General features: G+C 38.2%; 1 protein-coding gene across 1 annotated transcript in view; it reads left to right on the top strand.

Annotated features, from left to right (window-relative positions):
- Positions 1–13550, top strand: part of LOC150097385 (unc-112-related protein-like) — a 242219-nt gene that overhangs the window by 187652 nt on the left and 41017 nt on the right. The window contains exon 10 of the mRNA XM_090407312.1: positions 1883–1989. Within this exon, the coding sequence (XP_090263438.1) occupies positions 1883–1989 (107 nt within the window). The remainder of the gene's footprint in view (positions 1–1882; positions 1990–13550) is intronic.

The raw sequence follows: 13550 nt of genomic DNA on the forward strand, positions 1-13550 counted from the left end.
TGAATTATTAATTTACTTATTTAATTCAGTGGTTCCCAAACTTTTTCTGTTCATCTCACCCTTAGTATATCAGGATTTTTTCCACGTTACCCAAAATCAGAACATAGGCCTACCTTACAATTGCAATGCACATTTTGGGAACCACTGATTTAATTATTAATTATCTTATCCTTATGGGTAGCCTGTTCGTAAGTAAGGAACAGTGTAAGTCCATAACCCAGGGGGCTGCCTGTATATATATATGAGGGTGGTTCCATAAGCTTCCAGCCTGACTAACTTTTAAAGATGATAGAAAGAAAACGACTGTGTCACTTTTAGCATCTTTGAATTAAGATTTCTATCGCTTGAAGAAATATAATGTACTTTTGTCTGCAAAATGGCCTAAAACTGAATCTTTCATTTCATTTTCAACTGCAAATTTTCTTCCTCGAAGGTCTTTCTTCAGTTTTGAGAAGAGATAGTAGTCATTAGGTGCTAGATTTGGGCTGTTGGGGGGGGGGGGGTCATTCTCATGGATGCTGCAGTTTGTCACTGCAGCCTTTGCAACAATAGCCGTATGGACTGGAGCATTGTCGGGAAGAAGGCAAACACCATAACCTCAACATTCCTCGTCTCTTCTCCTTTATGATGTTGTTCAGGAGTGAAGCATAATCTGCATTCACGGTAGTATTCCTTTCCTTGAAGTCAATCAAGAGAATTCCTCAGCAATACCAAACGTTTATTGCCATGATCTTGGTGGGCAAGTAACCTTGGCTTTTCTCAGTTGTGCTTCGCCTGCTTTGCGCTAATCCATGGATTCCCTTTTGGAAAGAGGATTATAAAGGACCATGGTTTCATCCCTGGTGACAATGGATTCCAGCACTTCTCTCTGATTTCCTTGGTGAAGCTCTAAAAACTTGTTGGAACATATCACACGATGCTCCTTAATTGAAGAGTGAAGTTGAGGCACCCACTTTGCACTGACCTTTGTCATGTGAAGCTTCTCATGAATGATGCAAAGGATGGTTGTTATAGAAAGCCCCAATGTTGCTGAGATTTCTTTGAGCTTCAGCAGTCTGTCATTGAGCAGTTCCTCCTCAACAAGAGAGACATTTTCCTCAGTCATCACTTTCACATGCTGAGCATCACGAGTATCATCTTCGATGCTCTTACTCTTTCTAGGCAAAACTGTTTAGCCCATTCCTTCACGGTGGAATATAAAGGAGAAGCTTTCCCATAAACACCATCCAATCGCTGTTTGATAGCACTTGGAGAGACTTTCTTTGGTGAAAAACTTTATCACAGAACAGTACTCAATTTTTAACATTACATCCACTTAGTGTGCCATGTGTTGGTCAAACAAGTGCCTCCAACTGAATGACAGAGGTAGAGAGTTGAAAATGGTACACTAACCTCCCCACAGATGGTACTATCTATCATGCGTGGCATTTTAAAATTGGCACGAATTTTGTATGTCAGGCCAGAAACTTTTGGAACCTACCTTGTGTGTGTGTGTGTGTGGATTTGCAGTTATTTGAAGTTATTCCTTGGAATAACCTCAGTCATTGTGGTTGACTAATTATTTGTACATTCTAAGAAACTAGACTCCAACTTTAATCATTGGAAATATTTAAATTATGAAAAGGTATCCTGAATGAATAAATGAATGTTGAAAAAATGCTATAAATTCTAACTTCCCTTTCCCCAGCTGTCTTAATTTTAAACATTTTGGCTCATAATGCTAGTATATTATAAGTTCTCAAACTGTTATGAATGGAATGCCAGAAAAAGAGCAAAAAATAATATTCTGTTCTTTATAAATAAAACAGGAATAATCTGAATAACTTTCAGTTTTTAAATCATTAGCAATATTAATCTCTCTCTCTCTCTTTTAATACTCTAGGAGGAGAGGTTGCACCAGATGTGAATATTTCCCAAGGAAAATTTGGCATTAAATTGGAAATACCTAGTCATAATGGAATGAGTGAATATTGGATCAGGTGTAAAACTGTAAGTAGGTGATTGGGTCAATCACTTCTTGAGATTCTAAAACTGTTTTACTTAAAATAATGGTATAATCAAAATTTTCAGGTTACTTTATGTTCAAAGGAGGATAACTGGATATAGCTAAAAGGAAATAACAATTTAATAACTTGAAATTTAACAATACTGCTTCCTTCAAATATCTTGGAACATGAATTACCACACACAATAAACTTTAGTATAGAAATACGGGTTCACACAGTTAGCCGAATGGCTATGCACTTCAAAACCATATGCCTGGGAAACGAGTGTCCTGGGTTCAATTCGTTTCACTGTCATGGGGAGCTTAGGATCTTTCTCAGGCATAGCCAAGTTAGCTGGTCTTGGGCGTGGACTGCAAGGTTTTTCCTCCCACAAGCAGACAAACCGGCCTTGAGAACATAATGCTTCTACAGACACCGAGAGACATAGAACCAACCACCTTATCCTCGTATGACAGTTGCGGTTATAAGGAATAGAAACCCTAGACACCATAAAGGTAAAAGAAGGAAAGATTAAGAAAGAAAGAAGAAAATAGAAATATAAGTTAGAATTCAAATCAACTCTAGCTTGTCATTCAGCACATCATATTAGCTATTAAAATTATTTTAAACAGAATTAAAATAGAAATGTACAAAACAATCATATGGAGTAGATACCTGGAGCATAACCGGCTAAACTGAAAAAACCTTACAAATCTTTGAAAATAAAATCCTTAGAAAAAGTCTTTTGATCTGTGCGAGAAAGCACAACAGAAGAGTAGAGAAGAAAACAAACAAGCATAAGCAGGACCAACTATATGGATCCTCACAGCTAATTGGTGAAATCAGAGCTTATAGACGGTTGAACACAGTAATGAATGGTTAAACAAACATGTACAAATGGAGTTGATTTAGAGAAAGACTGCAGATACTGCAAGATACTTGCAGCAACCTGCAGATTTCTGCAAACCACCTATGGCATGCTAATTTTTTTTCTCCAACTGCTTTGGTATATCTTTTGTTAAACCATGGCTTGAAAGTGAATAGGAATTTTCGATTGAATGGGGAATTGAGGGGATGTCAGCGAGGATAATTTCTGTGACTCATTTGGAGCAGTTAAAGCAGGTGTTTGGATCAGAAGAACGGAAGCAGTAGTATGATTAAAGAGTGGAAGGGTTGAAGGTATGGAGGTTATCTACTTGATGCCTTTATAGTGCCAAAGGAAATAAGATTATCATGTTGGAGGCTTAATGGAATGTATACAGCACTCAGAAAGGATTAACAGGTTTAATACTTCCTATATTTCGTCCTAGTCACTAGGATATCTTTGGGGATTACAAAAACAACTAATGTAACATGAACACAAATATCATACAACACTAAGCCCAACCACGTGGGTGACATTAAAGTCCTATCTAGGTGGAGGGCCCTCTAAGGGCGGTTGTAGGTGGCCTGGAATGTAAGGTGGGACCTCTGGTGATGAGTGTTTTCCAAATCTTCAGAAGCTTAATGCAACCGTATTTATTAAGATTTGATTGATTTCTGAGAGCTGCTGCTGCTGCTTTTCAGAATTAGTCTCTTTCTTGAATTTGCTGTGGTGGAGCATGGTTGTTTTCTTCCAAGAGACCCTGTGGGTGGTGTCAAAGACATGGCCAGCCAAGACTGACTGACCATAGTTGTGTTTACAGATGTAAGACGTGTACCTCCAGGCGGATGGATGCTGATCTGCCTGTCTGTTCAAAGTATGCCAGCTTACAAGAACAGGGTACTTTGTAAACTCCAGGCAGAGAGAGAGAAGAGGGAGCTGATCTTTAGTAGAACGGATAAGGATAGCAAGTTTGCTGTGGGGCTTATATACTGTGTGCAGGTTTTACTTTTTTAGAATCTTGGCTATTTTTTCGGATGTGCCACGGATGTAGGGTATGGTGATGGCATTTTTAAACTCTTGTTGACGAGGACAGGGAATGGGGGGAGGAACTGATTATTTTTTTGATACTATGATCACTGTAGCCATTGGAGAGAAAAGTGCTGTGTATGTGGCTAAGCTCAGTAGTGACGGCGGTTCCACTGGATCAAAGATTGTGGGCTTGCTTGGTAAGAGTTTTAATAATGCCATATTGTTGAGAGGAGTGGTGGTTGGAGAGTTTGTGAATGTGTGTGTGGGTTTTCTGTATACAGTGTGAAGGCAGGTGTGTAACTAGGGTGTCTAGGAAGGGTGACAATTATTCTTTTCCTTTTCCATAGTAATCTGGATTCTTGGATGTAGGCTGTTGAGATGACTGAGGAAGGAGTCTAACGTGTCTGGACCATGAGGCCAAATAAAGAACACATCATCTACATATCTTAGCCAGATAGACTTGAGTGGGGCTGAGTCTATGGCTCGTTTTTTGAAATCTTCCATATAAAAATTGGTGAGAGAGGGGAACCCTTGGCGGCTCCATCTATCCGCTTGTAGATTTTGTTCTTCCAAGAAAGATAGAGGGAACCGCCATGGGTCCCCCCTCTCACCCTCTTGCCAATTTTTATATGGAAGATTTCAAAAAACGAGCCATAGACTCATCCCCACTCAAACCTTCTATCTGGCTAAGATATATAGATGATGTGTTCTTTATTTGACCTCATGGCCCAGACACGTTAGGCTCCTTCCTCAGTCATCTCAACAGCCTACATTCAAGAATCCAGTTTACTATGAAAAAGGTAAAGAACAATTGTTTACCCTTCCTAGACCTTAGTTACACACCTGCCTAATGGTGCAAATACATTCACAAACTCTCCCACCACTACCCCTCTCAGCAATATGGCATTATTAAAACTCTTACCAAGAGAGCCCACAATCTTTGACTTACTGAGCTTAGCCACATACACAGCACTTTCCTCTCCAATGGCTACAATGATCACAGTATCAAAAAAATAATCAGTTCCTCCCCCATTCCCTGTCCATCACCATATTAGGGTATGGTGATGGCATTTTTAAACAAGAGTTTAGAAATGCTATCATTATACCCTACATTCATGGCACATCCGAAAAAATAGCCAAGAACCTACACACAGCATATAAGCCCCACTGCAAACTTGCTACCCTTATCTGTTCTACTAAAGATCAGCTCCCTCCTCTCTCTCTCTGCCTGGAGTTTACAAAGTACCCTGTTCCTGTAAGCTGGCATACTTTGGACAGACAGGCAGATCATCCATCTGCCTTGAGGAACACAAGTCTTACATCTGTAAACACAACTATGGTCAGTCAGGCTTGACTGACCATGTCTTGGACACCACCCACAGGGTCTCTTGGAAGAAAACCACCATGCTCCACCACAGCAAATTCAAGAAAGAGAGACTGTTCTTAGAAGCAGCAGCAGCTCAGAAATCAACCAAATCTTAATAAATACGGTTGCATTAAGCTTCTGAAGATTTGGAAAACACTCATCACCAGAGGTCCCACCTTACGTTCCAGGCCACCTACAACCGCCCTTAGAGGGCCCTCCACCTAGATAGGACTTTAATGTCACCCACGCAGTTGGGCTTAGTATTGTATGATATTTGTGTTCATGTTACATAAGTTGTTTTTGTAATCCCCGAAGATGACCTGGTGACTAGGACGAAATATAGGAAGTATTAAACCTGTGTTAATCCTTTCTGAGTTCTGTATACATTCCATTAAGCCTCCAACATGATGTCCTCACAGCACTTAAGCCTCTACACACAAAGACATAAGATTAGGAGGTTCTGGATAGGGGATGCTATGTGAGAGGAGAGTTGAAATTTTTTGGTATAGCTGGCAGGAGAACTGGTTAATAAAATACAGTGGTGCCTTTATTAACGACAGTAATCTGTTCCAGGATTACTGTCATTATCCAAGGCGTGATTCCTCATAAGATTTAATTGAAAATCGGTTAATTTGTTCCGGCTCCTCCCCACAACCATAATACATATTAAAATGCAGATAAAACTCATTTAAAATGTCATAAAAATATGGTAAATATCATTTATTTATTATACAGTATATTGCTACAAAAAAAATTAACATTAATAAAATGAATTGTTCAAGAAAACAGTTTTTAATTATCAATCTTCACCAGAAGGACAATTGGGCTCATTTCGGAGGTTTTTGACAAATGGACCTGTAAAAAACATGTCTAGGGTTGTTTGCTTCTTCCTCTTTTTTAAAATGTTTCTGAAAAACTGGATGGACTTTTCATTAAATAGATCTGCAGTTCTGATAACCTCGGATTTGTTTGGATTCCATTTCATAGCAACATTTTGAACTTCCTCCCACTTTGACAAAACATTTTTGATTTCAGCAGTCATAATTTGTTCTTTCTCTCCATCTTCATCTTCAGATAAAATTTCCATTTCCTTTTCTTCACATTACTGCTTGAAAAGTTCTTTTAGCTCGTCAGTAGTCAGTTCTCGGTCATGCATCTCCAATATTTCTTCAACATCTTCCATGTTAAGATCATGAGCCACAATATCCTTTACCAATTTGTGTCCTTCATCTGATAGCTCTTCTTGTATGCCCGTTGGATAGCATTTCCATTTCCTTTTCTTCACATTACTGCTTGAAAAGTTCTTTTAGCTCGTCAGTAGTCAGTTCTCGGTCATGCATCTCCAATAATTCTTCAACATCTTCTTCCAAGTTAAGATCATGAGCCACAATATCCTTTACCAATTTGTGTCCTTCATCTGGTAGCTCTTCTTGTATGCCCGTTGGATGGCCAGGTGCATTATCCAAGGTTAAAATGGCTTTTAGAGGCAGATTGTTTTGCTCAAGATAGGCTTTGATAGTTGGTCCAAACACTTAGCGAATCCAGTCTCTAAATTCTATTCTTGTGACCCAGGCTTTGCTGTTAGACTTCCACAAAACACCTAGATTGCATTTAGAGACATTGAACTTGTTGAATGCTCGGGGATTCTCTGAGTGGTAGATTAACATTGGTTTTTACCTTGCAGTCTCCACTTGCATTTGCTGCTAAAAGCGATGTTAACCTGTCATTCATTGGTTTATGCCGAGAAAGTGTTTTTTTTCTTCTTTTGTGATAAATGTCCTGTTGGGCATTTTCTTCCAAAATAACCCAGTCTCATCACAATTGAAGACTTGTTGAGGTAGGTATTCTTCTTCTTCTATAATTCTTGTAAAGCTATTGACAAATTTATCTGCTGCTGCTGCTTTGTCAGCACTAGCTGCCTCTCCGTGTCTGACCACACTATGAATTCCTGTTTTTTTTTAAAGCTGTCAAACCAACCTCTGCTACCTTGAAATCATCATCATCTACCTCAGAACTTGATCACGAAATCTTCTTTTTCAAATCTTGATAAATCTGTTTAGCTTTCTGACAGATTGCATTTTGAGATATAGTATCGCCTGCCATTTCTCTTTCTTTGATCCAAATTAGTAATAGATTTTCTATTTGCTCAAAAAGAAGCCCCCTGACATTCAACCTTGAAGTTCCCTTAGCAACCATAAGTTCTTCTTTCTTAGCCAAAATGGTTAATATTGTAGAATGACTGGTTTCACATATTCGAGCTAGCTGCATAACTTTCACACCTTCGTGATGTTTTTTTGCTATTATTTCTTTCTTCTGTTCATTAGAGAAAATTTTTCTGTTTTTTTTTCCCTCATTAGCTTTCTTTTTGGGACCCATTTTGTCACACGGTAAAAAAATTCACTCTATAAAAAAAAAAAAGATACGCAAGATACGGTATTATTACAACTTGTACAACTAAGACAAGGGATGCAAAGAACATATCGTCACCTGAAAATAAAAGTTAAAAAAAAAAACTTTTTGAAATAAAAGTTAACAGTTAAATTCGAAACCTGCAATTTTTGACTTAGTGCATTTTGCTTGTAAGGTGACGATATTAGATACAGCACTTACCGTAACATACACTGATTAGCAGCTTATGGATACAACATTTATTATACAGATGAGATTTTATTTTGCCTTTTGATGGCAAACGAACAGTGACACGCACCCGCCGATTTATTGTCTATATGAACCAACACATAAAAAAAATAAATGCTTGAATACTCATTTTCATTATAAAATGCATTTATAACCACAAATTTTAAAATAAAGCACAGTACACTACAAGAAAAGAAACAATAAATGGAAAACATAAACAGCTGGCTATGATGGGTCAAACATACTGAGCTTCACAGCTATGCCGTGTGGCTGTTCTCTATTCGACAGTATCTTCCTGCACGTGGCTGAGTGCGATCGGAAAATTCCGGTTTTTAGATCGGATAGAGGTTCACATAATCAAGAGTTGTTAACCAAGAGATTTTTTTTCTTACAGCCACTCGTCGTTAACCAAGGCACCACTGTATTAAAAATATTGGAAGACTGGACAGGATTATCTCGTACTCACATTGGTAGATGTAAAATTTTCTTAAGTCACTGCTTATAGTAAATACCTGTGCATCTTATCCATCTTAGTCAGTGGAATTAGAAAAGAGATTTGTGAACATTGAAGTCATTTTCCCAGATGATTTCACTATTTGGGTTGTAGAAAGATTCAAGGATAAGAAAATGAAGAGGTCAGAGGGAATTTTGGAATTTGGAGAGCAGTAATACATCAAACGAATGTTACTGAATCAGGCAAGGAGATCTTAAGCCAGAAGAGGTGAGAAGTATAGGACTCTAAATTTGATGATCTCCTGCTGACATTATTTGTGTCTCACAAAGGCAGGTGCTACTTTTGCGGCAAAAGGAATTTTGCAGAGTATGTAATTTAGACATCAAAGATGGGGGCTGTGGTGTCACAGCAGCAGTTTGGCTCTGTCAAAAATAGGCTGGTCTTGATGTCTGTAAATGATAGGGTAGTCATTCATATCATGGATGTTGGTAAAGTGGATATGAAAGTTTTGGAATTTGAGAATGTTTTGTATATATTTGTTCTTAATTTTGAGCTTTTTTTAATCCCTGTGAGACTATCATTGTTTGTTGTATGTTTCATTTTTGATTAGGAAATAACAGAAAAGAGATATACATTGAGAAGAGATATATGCTTAGACGTGATACCCAGAGAAAGATCAGTCTCCTGATCTGTAACATGGGTTTGGACCCAATAGTCTAGTGGTCATCCTGTGGAATTTTTTTTTTTACTACTGTATGCTTGCAAAATGGACAGGGGGGGGGGCGGTTAGGTTTCTAAATATGTTTGCATGCTCTTTGATGGTTTCACTCACTCACACTGCATGGAGAATGGTGGGGGGGGGGGGCGGTTAGGTTTCTAAATATGTTTGCATGCTGGTTTCACTCACTCACACTGCATGGAGAATGGTGGGGGGGGGGGCTTAATTGCCACATTTAGTCTCCTGCTCTGGAGACTAAATGTGGCATTTGCCACCTTACTCTTCCAACAAGCAGATTGGTGGTGTTTTACATGGCCATGGTTATCCACCACAATTAGGAATATATCATTTTGCACTAGGAATGCTGCTGAGCATTAGAAAATCAGCATAAATATTTTAACCAGACATTCAGTAGTCAACATTATACTGCAGTTGTGCAGAGATTTATGGGAACTTTATCACTAGACAAACTCCTTGAACCATTGTTTCAGTGAGGTTATTCACACCTTTGTATTTTCTCATACTTGATGGCTTCATTTCAACATCATAATCATGTTTCAAAAATATTATGGCCACTAAGAATACAGTGTATTCTCATTGTCCTTATAATGGAAGTGCTATATGTTCAAATTAATTATATAGTGGATACCATGTTGACAAAGACTTTATAAGCATTCTATAACATGATTTATTTTGGGCTTATGTCTCGACCTTTCAACACTATTTATTTATTTTTTTTTATTCTTATTTCCTCATTTTGAACATCGTTCTCTAAATCCAGAGTAATTTAATAATAAGGTAAGTCACCTTTTTGAAACTCGTTTAGGTAAATATGACTTCTCCATTGCTTCCACCTTAGTACCACCACCTGTGGGTCTGGCTCCCACTGACGAGACCTCAATAAAGGTCAAAACTGGTCTGGGTAGTGGCCCTTCCCTTAATGCATAGCATTATACATGTCCGCAAGGAGGTGTGCTTTGCATTATGGGAGATACTGAGACAAGGAGTGATGAGAGCTTGGTCTACCTTTACCACGAGTTGCCTCAGTCCTGAAGATACTTCAGATATCTTCAGTTTAATCTTTATCCAAGCTTACACTTGGATAAAGATTAAACTAAATTTACGAAAGAATGAATATGAAAGAATAACTTTATTGAATGTAGATGGTACTCTAATGTTGGAAGCTAATAAGATTGTTCAATTAATGAGTGCTCACTTTGCTAAGGTATATCAACCAAGTGTATATGTAACATGATGCACAGTGCTACTGCTACATTAGATGAAGAGTTAGAGGTTCTTGAAAATGAGGTTAAGGAGCTGTTGCATAACCTGGATAAGAATTTAACAATAGGGACAGATGGAATATCAGCCCATTTGCTAAGGAATGTTCAGCTGAATTGGCTAGGCCTTTCACATGTTTGTATAACTTGAATCTCAGCTCGGGAATGATACCACAGGAATGGAGGAAATGCATGATATTGTACAACGGCTGTAAAAAAGCTGATGTGTCTAACTACCAACATATCATTATCTCTGGTGCGGTAGTGAAGATTTTAGAGAAGTTGATAAAAACTTGCATACAGAAATGGGTAGAGGAACAAGCTATACTCTGCAAGGAGCAGCATGAGTTTACTAAAAGAAGGTCGGGTTTTAGCAGTTAGCTCATATTTTATAACAATGTTATGTAATGGGAATGGATACACTATGATAATATTGGATTTTTCTAAGTCATTTGATAGGATATCACATGAAAGCTGTTGCATAAACTGGAGAATATGGGATTGGAATATAAATACTTGACTTGGATCAGAGGATGGTCAACATACAGATATCAAAAAGGGGTATACAGTGGGTGTGAATCTGCCAGATTTAAGGTAACCAGTGTTGTACCTCAGGGTTCAGTCCTTGGGCTATTATTGTTCAATCTATACATTAATGACATCAGGCAGGTTCTAGCTCAGGTGACTGCATGAGATACTTCAGGGGTTGGATGTTCATAGTGCATCAGATGTGCAATTGTTTGCTGATGATGTGAAGATAGGCATGACAATCAGGGATGTTATTGATATTCCACACTTACAAAATGATTTGAGTAGGCTGGAAATTTCGGCAAAAGAAAATGGCTGTCGGTTTAATGGTAGTAAGTGTAAAGTTATGCACTTTCGCAGCATGATGAGATTTCCAGTTGCATATTCTATTAGCCGGGTTATGCTACAAGAAACTGAGGAGGCAAGTGTTCTTGGCAAATTGGTGGATATGAATTTGAAGTTCAAAGGGCACATAGCGGGGTGTTTAAGGGTCAAAGCTGTATAACTGAGAGGAGACCTCCACATAGCCTTTAAAGGAATATGGAGAACCGACCAGGGCTTCTGACCTAATGTTCAATCCTCACCTTCTCATGGTGCACCCTGTTAGGCATCTACCTGGATACTGAATGAATGGGGATGGGCTGGCAATTTGGGATTTAGCCAACCAAATTGTATTTTTATTGGCTTAAACCACAATATTAAATGGTGGTACAACATGATAACATTTCATGCCGCCTAGGGCGTCGCCCGGTTAAACAAGGCCCCCATTGTTTTCGCCAGGGAACCAGGGCGAACAGCGAAAAGTTAGCTACTGGAACAAATCCTAAAACATACCCCAACTCAATATCACCAGAATTGGAGATCGGTACTATCAACATAAGAAGCCTGAATGGCAAAGAAATGGAGGCTATCTGAGGAATTAGATAAGTACCAGATCGACATAATAGGGGTGACTGAAACAAAAAAAGACCAAAACTGGTGAGCTCTTTCTGAGCAATAGATACAAAATGTTATATTCAGGCAATGACAATCAAGGAAAAGAAGGATTAGCCATAGTATTCAACTATGGCTACTCCTTCAAAGAGGCTAATCTTGAATGGCAGGCAATTTCAAGTAGAGTGATGTGGGCAAATATCAGAATGGGGAACTGGACACTGAAACTTATTTGTGCCTATGGTCCCACAGAAGGCTCTCCTAAGGTAGAAGTGGAGGAATTTTTTGCACCTTTAAAAAAAGCAAAATTGAAAAATGAAAAGCTGGTCCTTGTTGGGGATCTAAATAGCAGAGTAGGAAACGATTGTCAGATATACAAAAATATTTTGGGAAAATTTAGAGAAAAGAACAAAGCCAATAATAATTCTCTTGGAAAGGCTTAGATGTTGGTTATGCATTTTTACTAAATAGCTTAAGGAAATTACAACTTTTACTAGGATATACATTAAAATAAATTTTAATACACTTCCAATATTTTGGCAACATCACATTGCCATTTTCACAGGAACTTAAAAACAAGACATATGCATGCAAGCACAACAAACAGTAAATGAGAACGAAGCAGGAAACTATTCTTTCTCCTAAAAGCTCTTTGGCCAAACAGGCAAGACAGCTAATATCAGAATTTCAGAACACAAGGACTACATCCGGTTTCACCAATACAGCCACTCTGGTGATGCAGACCATGCGCTGGATACCCGCCATAGAATACGGTGAAAGAAAGCAACGATAATACACCGTAGTAAATTCAAATATGAAAGGCTTTTCATGGAATCAGCCTCAGCCCTAAGAAACAATCCAAAACAAATGTGGTTGCATGAGACTGCCCCAAATTTGGGGAACCTACATCAGAAGACCTTCGGCCCAATCACCCAAGAATGCCAACATTGCCGCTACGGGGGCGCCATCGGGACTTTTGGGAGAAAGAAGAGCTTCCTGCTTCGTCCTCATTTACTGTTTGTTGTGCTTGCGTGCACGTGTCTTGTTTTTAAGTTCCTGTGAAAATGGCAACATAATGTTGCCGAAATATTGGAAGTGTATTAAAATTTATTTTAATGTATATCCTAGTATATGTTGTAATTTCCTTAAGCTATTTAGTTTAAAATCTAACAATAATGGCAAATACTTGTTGGATTTCTGCTCAGGACATGGACTAGTTATTACTAACACCATGTTCCAACATAAAAATGTGCACAAATTCACGTGGAGACTCATTGACTATGTTATTGTTGATAGTGATGTTTTCTCTCTGTTGCAGGACACTAGGGTGTACAAAGGATTTGAAATTGGAAGTGATCACCATTTAGTCTTAAGCAGGATAAAATATAATTTCATATTGAAAAGAAGAACATGTAAGAAAGTTTTAAAACGAATAAAAGTTGAGAAGAGGCAAGGAATAAGAAAAGTCTCATTGACTATGTTATTGTTGATAGTGATGTTTTCTCCCTGGTGCAGGACACCAGAGTGTACAGAGGATTTGAAATTGGAAGTGATCACTGTTTGGTCTTGAGCAGGATAAAATTGAATTTCATATTGAAAAGAATAACATGTAAGAAAGTTTTAAAACGAATAAAAGTTGAGCAGCTCTCAGATATGAGCTGTAGACTAAAATATACAAACATTATTCCAGAAAAAATGAAAGAGTTTGAGAACAGGAATCAAACCTTGGAGATTCACTGGCAAGCTATGAAGAAA

Source organism: Typopeltis vanoorti, chromosome 17 (assembly GCF_054136105.1).
Source record: "Typopeltis vanoorti isolate ZY-2024b chromosome 17, IOZ_Tvanoo_1.0, whole genome shotgun sequence".
Classification (NCBI taxonomy): Eukaryota; Metazoa; Arthropoda; class Arachnida; order Uropygi; family Thelyphonidae; genus Typopeltis; species Typopeltis vanoorti.